Below are 19183 nucleotides of genomic sequence, written 5' to 3' on the forward strand. Positions count from 1 at the left end.
AGAACAGCTGGATCTAATTTTTTTTTTTTTTAATTCAAGGGCCATTCTGATGTCAAAGAGCTAGATTGTATTTCTCTTCTTTTTTTCCCCTTCAGTTTTGCCAAATGAGGATGAAGATGGATCTTAAAAAGACATCAAGTCAAATATTCTGTTTCTGTGCTATTCATTTGAAGATGTCTGCAGATCTGTTGATCAGACTGAGTTTGCAGGCCCTTGTGCGTTCATCTAAGTTTAATGGCACCAGAAAAATGACTCATAAAGGTTGTAGCAAGTTTTTTGGACTCGAGAACAGGCATCTCATTTATACCGAATGACTGTAACAGTGCAAGAATGCTGACTGGTTGTAAATTAAATCATTTGTTGCAGGCTATTTAGTCTCTGGAAGGGGATAGTATAGCTTAGCTGCTTCTCTGGGGGTTTTGGCAGGGCAGGCGGGCTTCCTGAGTTCCAATCTGCACTGTTCATGGGGAATTTTTTTCTTCCAAACTTGCCTGAACCTGATAAGGCATCTTCATGGGGAAGTTTGGTTTTGCTGGTGAGTTATAGAGGAAGTTTTAAAAAGATGCGTTTCCAACTTCCCTTAGTGTGTTAGTATCAAGTGTGGAAGTTGGCACTTTGAAGTTTACTGCTTCAAAACCCAGTGCATGGGCTAGGAAGTGTTAGGAAAGTTCAGTTCAGTGTGGTACGTGGATGTGCCTGTGTTTGCTTCTTGACCTTGAGCAACTGTGTGAGCCCATTTGAGACCAAGCCTGACAGTGAGCCATGGGATGTAGGGCAAGGAGCACAAATTTCTGAAGAATTCCTGAGGATAAATTCTTAGTGTTTTTCTTTATGTTGCTTTGCTGGACATCCGTACAGTAAGCAATTCTGGGTTATCAAAGTAAAGATTGGAAGATCTGGTCATTTTTAGTTGAGGGAGTGACATTAAACTTGTGTTGTTTTAAAAACGTATATGTAAAAGTTATAGATGATATTCTTCTGTCAGTGCGACATCACGGTGAACTGTAACTGCATGTCTGTGACCTAAGGCTTCCTTGCTTATGCTAGGGTTATTAATACAACCCACGTGTCATTTAGGTACCTGCGAAAAGCAACAGCATGAGAACATATGAAATAAAAATGCTCTTTCCCCAGAGTGCTAGAAACCACTGCAGATGATTGAAGTGTGCATTTGAAGAGTCAGAGCAAATAATCGTGGACTTGATACAGTGCCTGCTTTTTCTTTTTTTCCAAAAAAGTCAACGCAAGTTAGGAAAGGATGGAAAGGGACGTGGTTTGCAGATAACAGCTGATTTCCTGATAGGCAATGATTCTGCATCTGTAGCTGTGCATAACGGGCATAAAGGTTTTCTACGACTTTTTGGTAAGGCTAACAGGTCACATAGGACGAGGAAGGAGTATGAAGCGTAGAAGAACTGGGGCAAACTGGGTATTGCCTGGTGTGTTGGAGGCACAGCAGAGTCACTGTAGTCGTTGAGCAATTTGTGGCGGCACAAAGGCCGTCATTTAACAGGAACGATAAACAGCGCAAGGCCTCCTGGTTTGGACTCTTCTGATGAGTAGCTCTGCAAAGAGTCCGCCTTACTAGTGGGAACATCCTGTACTTAGTGCAAATGCATGGCACTCTATGCAGGTAGCAGTAGGAGGTCCCTTCCTGGTGAAGCACTGAGCTGTGGCATCCTGTTCTACTGGCTTGCCTGCATGGGTAATAAGGCTGTAGGTGAGCTCTTGAGTTGCTTGCAAAGGTTATTAAATTCAAGTGAGACTTCTGAATTCAGCTGTCCACCCAAAGTCTTGCAATCTTAACTTACCTTTAAAATTTATTTGAATTAAATTGTCCTGAATGTCAGTATAACTGCAAGTGCGGTGGCTGTGTCTTAATCTGTCCTTCTGTGCTGTAAACACTAGAATGCATTGGTAACAGTCTTGCACAGTCTTGCCTGCACAGGCAAACAGTGTTGTGTCTGAAGCATGAGGTAACTTTGATATTTTATGCTAATGTCATTTTGAATGTGGAAGAGTTTCAAGATCCTTCTTTACATGAAGCTTGATTCCCTCCCAAAAATGAGGAAAGTGATGTTCAGTGTGCAGGGAAGGGGTGAGGAAGTGAATGGGGAGCAATCCTGCTGAAACACGAGACACCTATTTGTATTTCTTTGCATCTTTAGTGAATAAATGTGATAGCACTTAAAGCTAACATAAGCAGGGGCTATCCTCAGAACTTCCTCTGTAAAGGCAAATTTGCAAATGTTGTTCCTGTGGCTGTTGATCTGGGTTATTAAAGAAATTGAGCTGGTGGCATTTGATCTTTGGTCTCTTCACTTCAGATAACCAGAGACTCTTATACAGAGTGCTCATTCTTGAGTCTTGAGCAACTGCAGCTCCTGTGACGTAAGGTATTGTGAAGTACAAGATACCTTCAGTTTCTTAAAACTGATTTAAATTATTACTTCCTAGGCAAACTTATTAATTACTACATTTTGTATCATGCTTCTCCAGTTATAACATATAACTTACGAACAGTCCAGGAAATAGAATAAAGCAAAATCTGAGAGGGATTTTGGAACAAGTTTTGTTTACATTAGCTTGTAGTAATTTTTTGGGGGGGGGAGGGGGTGTCAATTCTATAATTTTTCAAAACTTTCAGAGTTGCATTTTAAAACATTCCAGAAGAATACACAAAACGTTATGGAGTAAGTTTAATATCTCTTGCTCATAAAACTGTCAGTAGAAAGCATTTAGTGCAGAAACGGGCAGTAGAGCTCATGTGACAACTTGTTTAAGCTCTCTTCTTGCACAGTGGAAGCAATTTGGGAAAAATCCCAGCTTCTCAGTAACAGCACAGAACTCATCTGGACTCACAGTAGATTTTCCTTTCTGCACAGCCACCATGCTTGATTATTTCTGGTTATGGGATAAAGTTGTAGTATTTCTGAGCCTGGAATTCTGAGGAGGTGGGATATGATGTGAGAGGTGATAGTTTTTTAGGGTTCTGTTTCAGAAACTTAATCAGGGAGAGGCAAAGAATGTAGTTCATTTTGCAGTTGAATGTCACTAATTTGCATATTCCTCATACTTCTAGAGCAGAAATACTTAGACTTTTTCCACTCAAAACCTACTCAAAACTCCATGCTTTCCCCCTGATTGTGCTTAGTTTCCATTTTTAGGAAGTAAGAAGGTTACGGTTGGGGAAGGTGAACAGACCAACTGGTGAAAGGTTTATGGTACGAAGTGAATGCTTTACTGGCTTAGACAAGCCAATCTAATCTGGTTACCTGTGGTGTATCCTTGTAGCACTAGAGGTTCCTCATCTGTCTTGGTTACGTATGATGTCCCATTTTCTGGTTAGGTAGCAGAGATGTGGACAGTGGGAATTTTTTTTTTGCTGTTTGTGTAGTGGATACATAATGGTTTGGCTTTTGGGCTAGATGTGAACATTTATGGTTGTACTGATCTGTCACGCATATTTGATTGCCTGGTTCTTCAGAATGCGGCACTGGACAAAGTAAAACATGCAGTGGCTTACTGGAAAATCACATTTGTGTGAGCTTGGGGTAAATTCAAGTGTGTTTTTCACAGTACAGCATTATGAAGCGCTGAGACTGAAAGACCATTCTTGTAGTTGCTGCAGTTCATCAGTTTATGCACTGCTTACCAGGGACATAAGGGCCCTGAAGATGAGCCTGCCTTCATTACCTGGCACAGTGCATCTCTGCAGAAGCCCAGTACTGTAACTGCATCCTGAGGAAGCTGGGTGCTCTGCAGAGAGACCTGTGTGGTTGGTGGGCTGTCAGGAAGGAGTGGGGCGTACCTCGGCAATCACAGCTTTTGACAAAATAGGAATCTCATTGGGCTCTCCTTAGAGTTTTCTGTAGCCTTCCAATTAACTTGGATAAAAGTAACGTTCGTAGAGATGGGAAGAGGCATGTCCCTGACACAAGTGACATAATTGTAACATTTCTAAGGAGAGAGATCTTGTAAGTGTTTCTAAGAATTGTTACTTTTAGCAACTATAGAGGTAGAACATCCTTATTTGTTTTGCCTGAGGAGAAGGTTGGTATAGAAAACCGGAATGAATGTCTCTTAAGCTATGGAAAAAAGGCCTTACCACGGAAAGTGTGTAACAAGGCCATTGTGAGGCTGTGCAACTTTCGTTACTGATAATGATGGATGGTTTACTGAAGTTAATTCATGCGAATCCCCTCTTGTTCAGCATGAGAAATAGAAGAAGATGAGTTTGCGTTGAGAAGGTGGCAGGTGGCTTAGCAAATGTTCTCCTACAAAAAATGGAATCTCTGGAGCACTTCTGCAGCTTCACTGTGAGTATGGGTGCAGTTATGGCACCTCAATATAATGGATTATGAGGGAGCATCCGAAGGGGGGTTACAAAGACAGAGCGAAGATTGTGGAGGGCAAGGTGTGTGAGGAGCAGCTGAGGTCCCGTGTGCGCTCAGCATAGAGCAGAGGAGCTGAGGGGAGGCCTGATGGCGGCTGCAGCTCCTCACAGGGAGCGGAGGGGCAGCGCTGAGCTCTGCTCTGTGTGACAGCGACAGGGAACGGCGTGGAGCTGCGGCAGGGGAGGGCAGCTGGGGGTGAGGGAAAGGGGCTGCACCACAGGGCTCTGGGCATGGAACAGCCTGCTCAGGGCTGTGGGCACGGCACCAAGTGCTGGAGTGCAAGGAGAATTTTGGATATCGCTCTCAAGCATAGGGTTTGGATTTTGGATGTGCTGTGTGGACCTGGGAGTTGGACTCGATGATCCCTTGTTTGGATCCCTTCCAACTGGAATATTTTGTGATTTCATGATGTGATTGACCATGACAGTGTCACAAAGTTGTTGAGCCTTTTATATTTTACAATTGTGTTTTCTTAAAATAGCTAACAGGCTTAATATGGGAGGTTAAACTTTGATATCTTTAGGTTTTAGTGTCCTTGGGTGGCTTAGGAGCTTCTTGCAGTCTGCTTCAGAAGCATCTGATGATGACTGCTGTTGAGGTACCAACATGATGCAGTGCCTAAGAAGCCAAGTTTTCTTGGCTTTCTTAGAACCTTGGATTCAGCAGGTTTTTTTTTTTTTTTTTTTGTGTGTGTGTGTGTGACAGATTTACATGGTAATTATCTTTTGATTATTTAGAAACTAGGTAGAGGCCATGACGCTCCTGAAACTACTCTTTTCTCATACAGTGACAGTGCCACTATGGCTAATTCCCAACTACAGCGTCAGCGTTTTACTTTGCCTTTCTTGTCAGCATGATAGTCTCACACTGATGCCATTGGCAGCCTGGTGTGCAAATTGATCTCGATTGGCAGGGAGATGTGTGCTTTGGACTCTGAATCAGATTGTATGACACACACTGCTCACTCACGTCCTGGCTTCAGGGGCATGAGCCTGGGCCACAAGGCAGGGCAGATGGCTGGGCTGATGGCTGGGCCCGGGGAGCTGGGACTGCTGGCCATGGCTGTGACCTGTAGGCTGCCTGTCACTGCAGTGTGCTCCTGAGACCCTAAGTATGGGTTGTATCATTCAGCCTGAGATGGGTTTGATTTCAGAGGTATCTCCTGATATGCAGAAAAGGGAGCGGCTGAGTAGATAGAATTCCTGGAGTTCTGTGGATAGTGGGAGAAGAAAGGCTGATCTTCGCTAAGATTAGGTCCAGCTCTGTGGATCTTGCCTTTGGGAAAATTTTAACTTGGATTCCCATGGGGTGGTAGTATAGAATGCATGCTGCTCCAAATTCAGAATGCTCACCAGCATCTCAAACCACTTCTCTCTGCTCTTTTCTTTCCATTGGGGTTTCTTACTACTTTTCAGTGTGACTAACCAGTGAATGGCGCTGTGTCTTTGTGCTTTTAACACTTTACATAAGAAACACATTTTGTCATGCAAATACCAAAAAATATTCCTCTTCTCTATACTGCATCTTTTGGGGAGAATTTAGATCAGGAATGAACACAAAGATTTCCTTATCTTTTTATTTTGATGCTGCAACACCCCTTAGTCTAAGGAAGTGATTCTTGAAAAAGAAATGTAACTGCTGGAAGTGCACTGGTGCTGGCTAAGGGAAAAACTTTCAAGTCAGAAGTTTAATAACCCATTTTACCAACTGCACGTAGTAACTCATCTGGTAAGTTTGTAGGGGATTTGTACTTGGGCATGGTTGCCTTTCCCTTTTAAGTGGTAGATTTCTTGCATCCAGCAAAAGGTCAACCAGTGAAATTGTTTTGCAGCTGTTGCCTTTTAGTATAAAAATACATATTTGAGGGAGCTTGAATTGTTTTAATATGAGACTACAAAGCACTGATTTTGAAACATTCTTGTATGCATGTGGCTACCATCTGAAATTTGGTAGGACATAAAATTTCTTCGGCATGCTTATCTCAGACTCAGCATTTGCACATGGAGGTTCTAAAATATAGTGGTAACTAATAAATGCTGTTATTTGCTGATGACAAACTTAGCAAACCAAAGGCTGGGAAGCACTCCAGTACTCTGGGGAAAAGAGTATTTTTTTTGTGCATAAGGGATCTAAGTCCCTGTTCTAGCTTCAAGTGCTGGAGCGATGCCTTGCTACCCTGCATTCCCCATTCCTCAGAGCAGGAGCTGCCCAGTCTCTCTTTGAGTTCAGCAGAGAACGGTTAACCTTTTAAAAGCTCGGTCATCTGGGAGCTCATTATTACGACTTGTACTTCTGAAAATTTTAATTATTCTTGGCAAACAATCATCTGAAGGCAGCTAATTTCACTCACCAGCTATGCTCCCACATTGTTCTCTACTTGATTTTTACCCTTGGTTTTCCTTCCTCGAGTCCTCACATTTGGATGCTTCCTTCAAATTCTTAGGGAGACAGATATTTTCATTTGGATTGAAATGAAAGCCCCTAAAGACTCCTTACATCAGAGGTCTTCTGTTAATGTAGAAGTATTTTGAGATGAAGGACAAATAAACATTGGAGGCAGCGCTGACCTGTACCCTAAAAAAAAAAAAAAAAGTGAATATATATTTTTTGGAATTGAGGGTGAGAGTTTTTTTTGTTTTGCAAGTTCTTTGAAATGTGCTTGCATGAAACATCTGCTGCGTCATATGTAAGAAGAGAAGGCCAAGAGTAATAAAGCATTTCATTAATGTTTAATAGCGTAGTGATTAGCGATTCAGCAAACGTCTGTGCCCATGGGAGATTGGAACTTATTTGATTAATAGATTAATTGCAACCTGTTCCGGTTGTAATTGCAGGTGTAACTTCCTATGGATGTTGCAGACTCACTAGCACTGATGTTGCAGTCATGCTTACACTTTCTGTTTCCTAGCTGAAGAGCTGGAAATCAAAATACGAGAAAAATCCATATAGTGTTTTTCTCAAAGGAAAATGATTTTTGCTGTCAGAGTTTTTCAACAGAGATCCTCCACGCTACCTCTGAAAAAGAATGGCTATTATCTCTGAAAGCACAGGGCTGCCTTCTAGAAAGTACTTTTTCTTTCAATTACTATCTTTCCTGCACTTCCTTATTTCAGTGTTGTAATGGACTTGAACCATCTCTCTGAATTTTACAGCTAGTTCCCTTTTTTTTTCAACTTTTATCATGGGTGTGCTGTAATTCCTGCTGCTTTTGGCCTCGCCCCTGGCCGAGCACAGTAGATGCTGCAGGGCTGAGATTTAGAACTAAGCAGTTCATGAGGTCACAGGCTTTGGAACAACCACTTGAAAATGATTAATTGATTTCAGGTTGTGGTCTGAAAGAGACATGGGGCTGTAAATCAGTTTCTGTTCCAAGTTTGGTCTCAAGCTTCCTGAGAGCTGGCAGGAATCTAGAAATGGTATTAAGTCTCTGAGAGGCTCTCAAGCTCACTTCCATTCAAAGAGCTAATGAAGAATTTGATTTCTTCCCTTCAGTTAACCACTGAGATATGTGGAGGAAGTGAAAGAAGAGACAGAATTTTTCTTCTGTTCCCCCAGGGGACTATAACTTGTCATGTGTTCTCTTGTCTTTTTCAGCTACAGAAAAAAGTCTATCATAGCTGTATGAAGCCTAAGTCTTCTATCTAGGGACTGTGTCTTGCACTAGCAAGAGCAGGCTGGAGGTTACATAAAATGGCACTGTATGGGGGAACAGGTAGGTGGCCCATTTGTAAGAAAGGTCATGATGCCTGAGTTTTCCAATAAAAGGCTACACAGGATGGAAGGAAGGCATGTCTTAGAGTCTCTATTTTCTATCCAGCATACCTTTCTGAGAGCTCTTACTGCTGCGTGGTGCAGGTGTTACCTGCCTAGCTTTCCAGGGGTTAAAGAAAGCTAGCCCATATTTAAGGCAGCCTCGTGCCAGACTGACGCTTTTTACCCTGCTCTGTACCCATGCTGCGGCTGAAGGTCGCTGCACTCAGTAATAATTTTTGACTAGAATAGAGCTGACACACACGGTCTGTGCTCTGACTCTTCCTGGGTGTTCGGCATTAACAGCTCTCAGGCCAGCGTTCAGAAGCGTTGTGCTCCGCAGCCCTGCTGTGCGTCTCCATCTTCTGTCACTTCGGGATCTTAGCCACCAGATTTTTGCATGAGGACAAAGAGTGGAAAGTTTGGCAGCATTGTGGAATTTGGTGGGGAAAGGAAGCCTGCATTCCTTGCGGTTGTGTGGTGACAAAGCGTGCTGTGACTGCACAGCACAGACAGACATGCACAAGCGTTCTGTGTCTTGGGTCCCTTCGTTCACGCTTGCTTCACCGAGTGAGTTCATTATCCTCATGTTGCATGGGTGCTTAACATTTAGCTTCTCCCTTCTGTGGAGGGCTGGAATTCCTGTGAATGGCCAGGAGAGGTGCAAGGGAAGGACTATATCTGTGTGGGGTGATGGTGTAGAAAGCAGCAAGTTTACATTTATGCTGTAAGCTGCTGGTTGCTATCACTGATCCCTATTTTTTTTTTTCCTCAGGGAAGCCCTGAATGCTAACAGTGTGCTAATGAGTATGATATCAGTCTCTAGGCCTTTTAGGATTAAAGGAATCACAGCGTTTTACAAACAAAATCCCCCAAGCTGCACGTGTGTGCTATCCATCAATAGGGATTGGAGCAGGATGCAGCATCTGAACTTTCTGACCCACACGTTAAGCCAGCAGAGCTGCGAGTGTTTTGCAGTCGCTGGTGGACTGGCACTAACTGGGTAATGGTGGCTGTTGGAAGAGGGTTTCTTTTTAGCCTAAATCTTCCCATGTTGGAAATACACAGTGTCTGGCAGTGAGAGGCGGGTTGGACTTCATTTGCATCACACATGTAAATGAGGAAGACTGTGATCGCTGTTGACATTTCTCTCTGCTTGAAATTGCTTGCCCACAAAATGGACTTTTCACGCCTGACTGGCTATTAATGACTGGCATGGGCAGATTCCCAGCCCTGACCTCTGTAGTTAAACCCTTTTCACTTGTTTTTCCTTTAAGCACTGGTTTATTTCAGTGATGGCTTGGGGCAAATACAGGATAATCTAGGAATTAACCTTTTATTCTGTAAATGACTGAATCATCGTATTTCTGTGGAAAGAAGTTATTTCTTTGAGCCCTAGAGTAATTTCTGACATTCTTTTGGTGAGAGCAAGACAGTGTTAAAAGGAGTCTTGTGACTGACAGCATTTGAAATGCATTTTTGGAGGGACGGGTCAGGCAGCTCAAGGAATTTGTAGAGAAGACCTCAGATGGGAAGACCTGTCTATGTGTGACTGCTGCCCTGTGCAGCCTTTTGCAGGTGATGGGACACGGATGGGATAGTGATACTTCTTTCTGCTCTGTGGAAATGCTTGATGTCTTTCAAGGTGACGGCCTGCACCCTTTCTCCAGAGAGGCTCAGTAGTGCAGCAGATGAACGGAGGTGCCCAGTCATTCAAGCTGTGTTTAAGTGGAAGCAGGAAGAAGAGGAAAAAAAAAAACAACCAAAAACCAGACTTGAGGCTTTATCATAGCTTTCACGCCTCTTGCTGGAAACTAGTTCCTTTCTCCACTGCTCTAATGACCCTGTGCTCCAGCTCATCACTGTGCAGAAAGCTTTGCAGAAGAATAAGAAGCATGGTAGAACAGAGAAAATTATGGAGGCAGTAGAAAAAAAGGAGAAAGCTGTAAATGTGAAACATACAAGAGGAGAATTGTGTATGCTAAGAAATTTGGATCTACCTATGCTGCTTCTGTCTGTGTATAATGCCAGAATTTGTGATGATTGTTATTTATCATCTTTTTGCAACCAGAGAGGAAAATGGGGCATGTTGAATTCAAGCATTTGCACGCATTGCCCTAAGAAGAATAAAGACAAAGTGCAAAAATGAGCATTACCTTTAGTAGAGAAGATGGTTGGTGAAATTGTTGATATAGGTTAACATTTTACCCCTGAAAGGATGCTGCCTTTCCCTCAAAAAGATGTCATCTCTGAAGAGAACCAGAGGTACACAACCTTATGTGGTCACAAGAACCAGGTAGTAATCCTGGCGTATCAAAGCAAAAATGCAGCTTCCTAGTTTCTTGTTTTTCATCTGCTTTCAGTATCTTCAAAGTACCTTGCTGAGATTTCAGTCATTTAGGAAGGAAAAAAAGAGCAAAATCCAGCATGCTCTTTAGCCAAGGAAGCTCCAAGAACATCTCTTCTGAACTATATCCAGGTGATATTTCTACACATCATTGAGTTTATAGTGATTCTGACATGCTAGTGGGCACTGCACGGAACTTTTCCACCTCCATTTGATCTGATGCAGTTCAAGTTTCAAATCCATAATCCTTTAAGATCCAGTCATTTTGTGAAATTATTTAAACAAAAACAACAGAAAGATCCAGATTAGGATTGATAAATAGCTGAAGTAGCTCTAGAAATCTGGATGGGGGCAGAAGAGAATGCGTTGGGAGATAGTTATCCTAGTCCGTTATTACAGATTGAGGTAGCGAGCCAGAAATAATTTTGCTTTGGTGGTTTTACATCAACTACAGCATTAGCATTGCTGTGAGGAGTTGGGGTACAACCTCAGGGAGAAGGCGTGCATCTTCATGCATCAGCTTAATTGGCTGTGGTTAAAAGCTACAAATCTGATGATGTCTTGGCAATCTTTAACTTAGAGTAACTGTATTTATTCAATATAATGAACAGATTCAGAGACAGAACTAGGAAAGTTGTCTTCAGAAGCGATAAACAGGTTTTTGTCACATTAGGTTTGCACCAGTAATTATTGAAAGGCTGAAATGCACTGGTTGCAAATCAGTCTTCTGGGGCTGTGCGTTAGCAGCCCCATTCTGGATTTTAGATAAATCAAACTGCACAAGAAATCTACTGAAGGATCATCTTGTGGTGCCATTTGTCTTTTTTTTTTGCTGCTTCTTGGAGTGCAGTGTGTACCACAAGAGCTCCGTGTTTCAGATAATCAGGGTCCTCTCTTGTGGAAGGGCTGGTGCTGGAGGTTGAAGCTGCCTTCATCGCTCTCTGGGCTGAAATTCTCGGTGTGTAAACTAAATCTTTCTCTTCCTATGAATAGAGGTGGGAGAAGTACTTCCTGTCTGAGTCTTGGACTTTTCACTAATGTCACTCATGAAGGTCAGAGATGAACGAAGGATGAGCACAAGCTTGATGTTTCCATCCACCCTGTGTTTTGGTCATGCCCTGTCAGCTTGTCTCTTCAGCATGTTTTGAAATGGTTTTAGCCTGCATCATACCTAGCTGTGTGCTTTCTCTCTTACACTGTCTAGGACATCTGTCACTGTTCTCTTCACAAAGGATTCCTTTAGTGTAATTCAGGATTTTTTTGTTTTGTTTTTTAACTGTATTTGTGCACGACCCACTTTGATGTGAAATGGCTGTTAAGTATTTAAGAAGCATACAGTGAAGTAGTACAGTGAGAATTCTTGATGTATTTGTTGGAGAGAAATGAGTTCTTAAGGGCGTCAGTCTGTGACATGAGCATCAGAAGCTCTCTTCTCTGCCACATCCAATTGAGCTTTTGTGCCTGTTTGAGTATTCCATTTTCACCTCCATCAGGAGTGATGATTGAAAATCCAGTTGGCTTTAAGACAGCTGAGGGGACTGACTAAGATGACAGTTGCTTCATTCAGTCTGTTTCTGGGATGCTAGATGTAGGTTACTGTGTAACTGGTTTATGGTTATCCCTGATGTTAGCACCCTTTGAAGCACTGCCTGTGGAGCCACAGCAGATGGTCGGGGTCAGAGCCGAAGGAGACGGATCTGAATGGAAGGCATCAGAGTAGGCACAGATTGTGCTTCTGCTGGGCTGAGGTACCAGGGGATAAATATAACCTCAGCCTTGCATTAGAGTAACTCCTGATTTTTTTTTTTGCAGTGTATTCAGTGAGTATACACATGCTATCTTAAGAGCTTCAAGCAATAACTTGACTTAAGAGTCATATGCGTATTTTAAGGAGCTAGTAGAGGGATTGCTAAAATAGTTTTTACACGTACGTGCTTAGTATATTCATGTGTTCAGTAATTCCCTGAGATAAATGGTATTATTTCCATCTTACTGGGATAAATGGTGGAAAAAATCATTTTTCTTGCTGGTAGAATTGAGTTGGAGGTACAGAGAATTCTTGTGTTAGTTTCAGTTGGGTAGTAATGTTGTTAAGCATTGTAAAATCCACCTGGAGAAACGAGTGTTTTATCACAAGAAGTGTTTCTACGACTGATGAGGTTTAGAGCCATCCCAGCTTTGTTATGATAGTTAAAAATCTGTGATGGGTTTTCAGCTACTGAGATGATAGCACCGCATGAGCAGTGGTGCAGGTTGGACAAAATGAGAAGACAGGATCTTCCTGACCGTCAAAAGTCAGAATTGTACCATGTGTCACAGGAACCCCAAACACAACAAGCAGAAATGACTTCTTATTGGTAATTTTTAATAAGGAAACGAGTAGGTGGAGATTATTTGTGCTCCCATTTCTGCCAGAAGAACTCTTTTCTCCGTTGGGTGCAAGGTGTGTAGGTGAGGTTACGTGGTGAACCCAGTATTCCTCTTTCACAGATTCACACAGTGAGATTTCAGGAGAATTTCAGAATTCTTGCAGAGTTCCTCAAGCTTCAGTAGTAGTGATAGGCACTGTGTGCGACTCTCTTATGCTCAGAATATGATATCCATGTTTCAACAACGGCGCCTCACAGTGTGTGAACTTTGACCATCTATGTATGGGAATGTTTTGTAGCTAAAGAGTTTTCTTCGTAAATATTCCTGAATATTTCAAGGTTGATGAAGCTAGTAGGACTAGTACATATCTGATCCTAGCTAGTCAGGTTGCATGATTTGCAACCCTGTGATCCAAGTTAAAGTTGAAATACCTTCTAGTTTAAGAACTACAGATACAGCAAATGAGGAAGGAAAAAGCGATGTGTGTGTGTAACCACAGGAGAGAGGTGTGTTAGAGCAGCAGCTGTGGAACAAAGTATAAAACATAGCTGTGTTAATTTTACTTGCATGTTTTCGTCCATACCTGAAATTCAACTAATTTCACTCATTTTGTCTATTAGACTAGAAGCTCCCTAATCTGTTTAGGGCTCAGTTGCAGCGGGTATTTGCAGTTAAGTCCCCAGTTTATTATGTATATAATGAATTGATTTTTATCTTAACAGATTTTTAAAGTTGATATAAAATGGAAAAAATAGCCTTGCTGTTCTCTCTGCCTACATCTAGTTAAACCATGGTTGAATGAAACTGGGAATTGAGTTCCCTTCTCAATTACGTGTCTTTTCAAGGAGGATGGTAAGGGAAAAGTTTTTCCATCATACACCTGTTTCACAGCATTGTTCTGGATCTGGCTGTGGTGGAATTCACTTGATTTCCACCTGTGAGCTTTTTTTTTCCTTTTTTCTCATCATATTTTCTCCTGCTTCTCATCCTTTGAGGAAGGCAATGAGAGAGCACTGTGTGGTGGTGTTCAGGTGGCCATCAGTGTGTTGAAATTCACTTGGACATCAGAGTGGTGGAATTCGGTTGGCCGTCAGTTTGATGGATGGAGGAATAGAAGTGTTATGTTTGCTTTTACATTGTTTTTACAGTATTCAAGTAGGAAGCCTTCTAAATGTTCTGGCTGATACCTTGTATAATGGTAAGATAGGAAAATAAAAATGCAAAGTTAATGTTTTCTTGACTGTTAACACTGATACTTTAGTAATATAAAGTAGATAGTTCTTGGGTTTGCAGTGTATCTACAGATCTTTGTTTTTGAGGGAAAATACGTTCAGTGAAATCAGTATTTTCAGTAGTAAAGTAATTAAGAGTTCCTAATCATTTGCATTTCTCCTTTTTTTTCTTTTCAGAACCGAGAGCTCCAGATTATGAGAAAGCTGGATCATTGTAACATTGTCCGATTGCGTTATTTCTTCTACTCCAGTGGAGAGAAGGTAAGAATGAAAAATGGGAAGATGCTTCCTCGTACCCATCCTGGGCCTTAATGAGCTGTTTGAATTTCTAGAGACAAGAAAGAGTGTGAAGATAGTGATAACACTGAGGAGAAGCTGTAGTGATGCTGAACAGGTCTTTTGGAACAGATCTTCGTAGTGGAAGTGTGGTGGTCCATGGAGTAGTGTTATTAATGTATCATAACAATAGTGTAACAGATTTAGGTATACTCTGCCTCTTTTTTTGGTGAAGCACAGCAGGGTTTCATTTGCACATTTTACTGCTACCTTTCCTGAATTATAGACATGTTTTTTAGCATTCAAGCAATCTAAGCACTCTAGATTTATAGAACTTACATGGGCTTGGGATTTTGCCCACTGCCCGTGGGAGCCTGTACACATATATATGTATGTACTGGTGTGTCTGCAGTGCTCTGAGGTCCTGTGTACCTGAGCTGACAGCAATAGGAAATTAACTGTGGCTGCCATGCAGTGGATTGGCAGAATGGGAAAGGGAAAGCACTTCCCTCCTTATATGCAGTATTTAGGAAAGGAGGTGGCACTCCCAGGGTGACTTGATGGCAGGTCTCTCCAGTCTTATACAGTGCACAGAGGGAGAACTCTACATGAGCTTGCCTCTGCCTATGGAAAGCTTGCACAACCAGCCTGCAAGAGTCAGGGAGAAATCTGATATTTTTTCTTTTTTTTTTTTTTTTTCCCCTAATTTTTTTTTTAAGCTTAGGTCATCCATTTTGCCGTGCTTACCAAACAAAAGTAGAGGGAATATTTCCAGGTTATTTTTATGTCTGTTATTTTGGTGGTAGTTTGCTGGTGGTGGTTTTTCAAGTATGTAGTGATCATTTAGCGTATAATCAGAAATTCTTTAACCATTATGAGTGTAAAGAGAGAAATACCATGAGGGAGGGCTTGGTTATGGCTCTGTATTTAACCAGCTTGTAACTTAGCCAGAGTGAAGTAGAACTTCATGAGACAAGCAGAAGACAGCTGCCTTGTCTGATGTCTTCCAGAAATCTTCTGCCAACAGTGGAAATGTTAAAATTTCAGAATGCTGTTCCAGGAGTCTTTGTCTAATAATAACTTAAGTAAAAGTCTTTTGTAAATCTTTAACTTGATGTTGAGCTTGGGACTGGATTTTCTACTTAGCTCTTTCAACTCCACATGGCTAATTCTTGGCAAAGCTAGTTTTGTTTTTAATAATGCACTCTCTGTCCATTACAAGTGAATCTTAATGCTTTGGGGAGTAGTTTTCTTTCACATTCTTTTCTATTCTTCTTTGTTCATGTTTCTGCTCTGTACCTTTTGAAATTTCCACTTCCACCTCGCTGCTAACTGGGGCGAATGGGAACCAGTCCCTAGGGTGTAAGTACACCCAGCATCAACAGCAGTGTTCAGGTTGCAAGGTCTCTTTGCAGTTCTGTGCAGAATGATACATAATTGGCTTGTGAGTGTTTCCATGCTGGCAGCAGTACATGGAGCTAACTGCAAATTAGTTTGTCATCTGCTGTTTGGGAAAAGATCTAGATAGCAGCAGGTCAGGGTTCTGAAGTGATGACTGTGGCTTGCAATTCTTGTCTGTCTTCATATAGAATTTAGCATAGATTAAACACAGATTAAAACCTGACTATGGCAGAAATGTTTCACATGTAACTAACTGCTGATCTCTTTAATTAACCAGTTTGACAGTGAAATTAATTTTGGTACCTACATACTGAACATTTTCATGTTGCCATGATTATTTCACCACTTGGTCCAAGTTTGAGCCTGCTCAGACTTCTCTCTGCTTACCTCCCTGTAAGCCCAGAGGTTTTTGTTTCTTTCTTTGTTTTAGTTCTGGTTGGTTTTTTTTTTTTTTTGCTAATAACTGAAGCTCAAATTTATGTCCAGATTCTGTCTATTTAGACAGACACTGTTGGTACTCTTTGAAAGCCTTGTGCTGAATAGTCACTTCAGTTTATTTTAGGCATTTTTGGGAATGAGGCAACCTTAAAACTGTCTTCATTCTTGCAAAAGAGACAATTATGTTTTTTTGTTAGAAAAATTGAAGCAACAGGAAATAGATAAAATATAAAAATAAGTTCCAAGTAACACTCGATAATGGGACTACTCTTCTGCTGCATCAAACCTATAGCTGCTTTATAGAGGTTCTGCCATTTGCTTGTATTTCATGCCTGTTTTTGCCAAAAGCAATCCAGCATAGCAGCAGCGAGTTCTTGTAGTAAACATAGTTTTGATTACTTCTCCTTTGTTTTCTGTGTCTGTGTGAATCCCCCTTTTCGGAGCATCTTTGGAGTTGCATTACCTTTATATAGGTATACTTTATGAAGATGTTTGTATGTGTGAGTGTGCTTGTATATGCTCACTTGTATGTATGTATATTTATACATATATACATATATGGGTTTACATACTGACTATACATTAATCATGTTTGACTAATAATTTCCAGTTTAAGATTACTCACAAAGAACATATAATATACTTTAATAAGACAGTTGACAGGCATGGCATTGAAGTTGTTTCTGTAAACTATATATGCCTTAGTTCCTTCTTCCTGTAAGTTTGCAGACATTCATCAGACCCGTTGGATAACTCAGTTCTTCCAAAAGATTACCTTAATGAATTTTCCAGAGTAGGTTCTGATTTCTTTTTTTTCCTGAGGCTTTATGAGATGACTGATAGTAGAGCACTGACTTCTGTCACTGTACTGTGCTTTTTGGTGGTCTAAAACCTGTAATTACGAGTAGTAGAAAGAAGTAGAGGGGAGGAAAGGACAACTAACTGGTACATTGATTTGTGAAGTGTTCTCTTTACAGAAGTAGCAGCGAATCTTTTCCATGTGTAGTTTTGTGATTTCTGATTTTCTGGATATTCCTCGGTGAAAATGGGCATGTTTGTAGGCTAGCCAACTCTGCTGTGTTGGTTGTAGTTTTGGTATTCTGCTTTATGGTATGGTCTTGAACAAGAGACCCAGTTTGGGCAGCTCAAGGAGATCAGACCATATTAGGAAGTCACACTTTGTTTGATTTTGGTTCCTTTTCCTTAATTTCAAGGACTGCTGTGTGTAGCATGATAGATAAATGTAAATGTTGTAGTGAAGCATGGAGTAGTCTTGCAGCCTGCCCTATTTAGGTTTCAGCAGCACAGAGCTTTTGAACCGTGCTCTAAGTTAGAGTGGATCTGAATAGACTGAATACTACTCCTGTTGGCTTCTGTGCTGTATTTCCCAATGTTTTGTAGCCCAAACTAACTTCTTAGATCAATGGCTACTGAATTAACTGTTCAGCCTGGTAAAACCTGAAACAAGAGTTCCTAATCTACATTCTTTTTCCTCTGTATTTCTGGTTTGGATACTTCTTGATGGTATTTCCCAACTGTCAGGCTTTCCTGTTTGGATGTTTGAGTGTTGGATCCATGTCCAAAAGAGGGAGAGGGGTCACTGGAAAGATTTCTTCATGCATCAAATTGCATAAAAGTAAACTAAATATTGGTTTTGTTGGGTAGTTGCATCTCTGGTTATGTAGCTTTTTTTCTTGTCAAGGTAGCTTATTATTCAGAGTCATCAAAGTGTATTTGAAAGATCATAAATATGCAATGTGCTCACTCTTTTCTGGAGGCTGAGCTGGCCCATCTGCATCTTTTAATTGATCTTTAATCTTATTTAGCCTTAGTGTAACAGCTTGCAGCTGAAAGTCCATGCAAACTCAGGGTAGGAATGTTCTCCCATAGGCTGAGGTTTAAAATTAATGTGCAGGGCATGGTGCGCAGCAGTTTGTAGGTGTGGCTGAGAGCGTGTCTCAAATGTGCTTTGGCAGCAAGTTACTAAGCTACAAAGAAGAAATTTGGAAGAAGGGAGTGACTGGCTGATTTGAAAGTTTGGGCCTTGCTGAACAGCTGTTACTTCTCTAGGTTCACATCCCTACTAGGGAGAGGCGCATCCTCACCTTCAGAGGCATGAACATCACCGTCCTTTCTTGCAGAAATGACAAAAAAACAACACCTTGGTTTTGTGCAGTATTCACAAATGATGGAGCCTCGAGTCCAACTGCAAATAGACAGAGACTGTGTGAATGCTTTTCACCAGCCCAATCAAGTGCTGAAGGGCTGTTGCTACAGATGAGTTTAGTCATTATGATCCATTTAATCCTTGGCAGATCTGCTGTGCTGTCAACAAAGGAACAATTAATGCCAATTATTATGAGTTCGTGATGTTGGTATCGTTAGTCCTTGCCTAAGGCTGGCCACACTTGTTTCAAAAAGGGCACCAGCCATCAGATAATGATTATCAGTTACTGCTGCTAGGGCTAGCAACATGCTGGGAATTTCCTCAGCTATACCTAGGAGCAGTCTCTGGTTTTGAGTAGATTTTGTTATTAGAAATTGCAGCTATGCCCCTCTGCAGCAGGACTTTGCAGTAGGCAGCAGAATCCTCAGTGTGGACAGTGCCTGCTGTGGAAATGGGAAGCTCTGATTTCACTGGGTCTATTAAAAGTCCATTATGCCTGGTGAGTCACTTTTATCTTCTCACATCATTCTTCCACCAGTTCTAGCCGTTCCTCGCAGCTGGGCTTGTTCAGCCTGGAGAAAAGAAGGCTAGGAGGTGACCTTGCAGCCTTCCAGTACCTAAAGGGAGCCTACAAATAGGATGGGAATCAACTCTTTGAAAGGGTAGATAACAGTAGGACAAGGGGAAATGGTTTTAAGTTGAAGGAGGAAAGATTCAGGTTAGATATCAGATGGAAGTTTTTTGCCAAGAGAGTGGTGAGGTGCTGGAACAGCTGCCCATAGAGGTTGAGGATGCACCATCCCTA

General features: G+C 41.5%; 1 protein-coding gene across 1 annotated transcript in view; it reads left to right on the forward strand.

The window, feature by feature from the left end:
* Positions 1–19183, forward strand: part of GSK3B (glycogen synthase kinase 3 beta) — a 141113-nt gene that overhangs the window by 64647 nt on the left and 57283 nt on the right. Inside the window, exon 3 of the mRNA XM_052666199.1 lies at positions 14274–14357. Within this exon, the coding sequence (XP_052522159.1) occupies positions 14274–14357 (84 nt within the window). The remainder of the gene's footprint in view (positions 1–14273; positions 14358–19183) is intronic.

The sequence above is a fragment of the Tympanuchus pallidicinctus genome, unplaced genomic scaffold (assembly GCF_026119805.1).
Source record: "Tympanuchus pallidicinctus isolate F22 unplaced genomic scaffold, pur_lepc_1.0 scaffold10, whole genome shotgun sequence".
Classification (NCBI taxonomy): domain Eukaryota; kingdom Metazoa; phylum Chordata; class Aves; order Galliformes; family Phasianidae; genus Tympanuchus; species Tympanuchus pallidicinctus.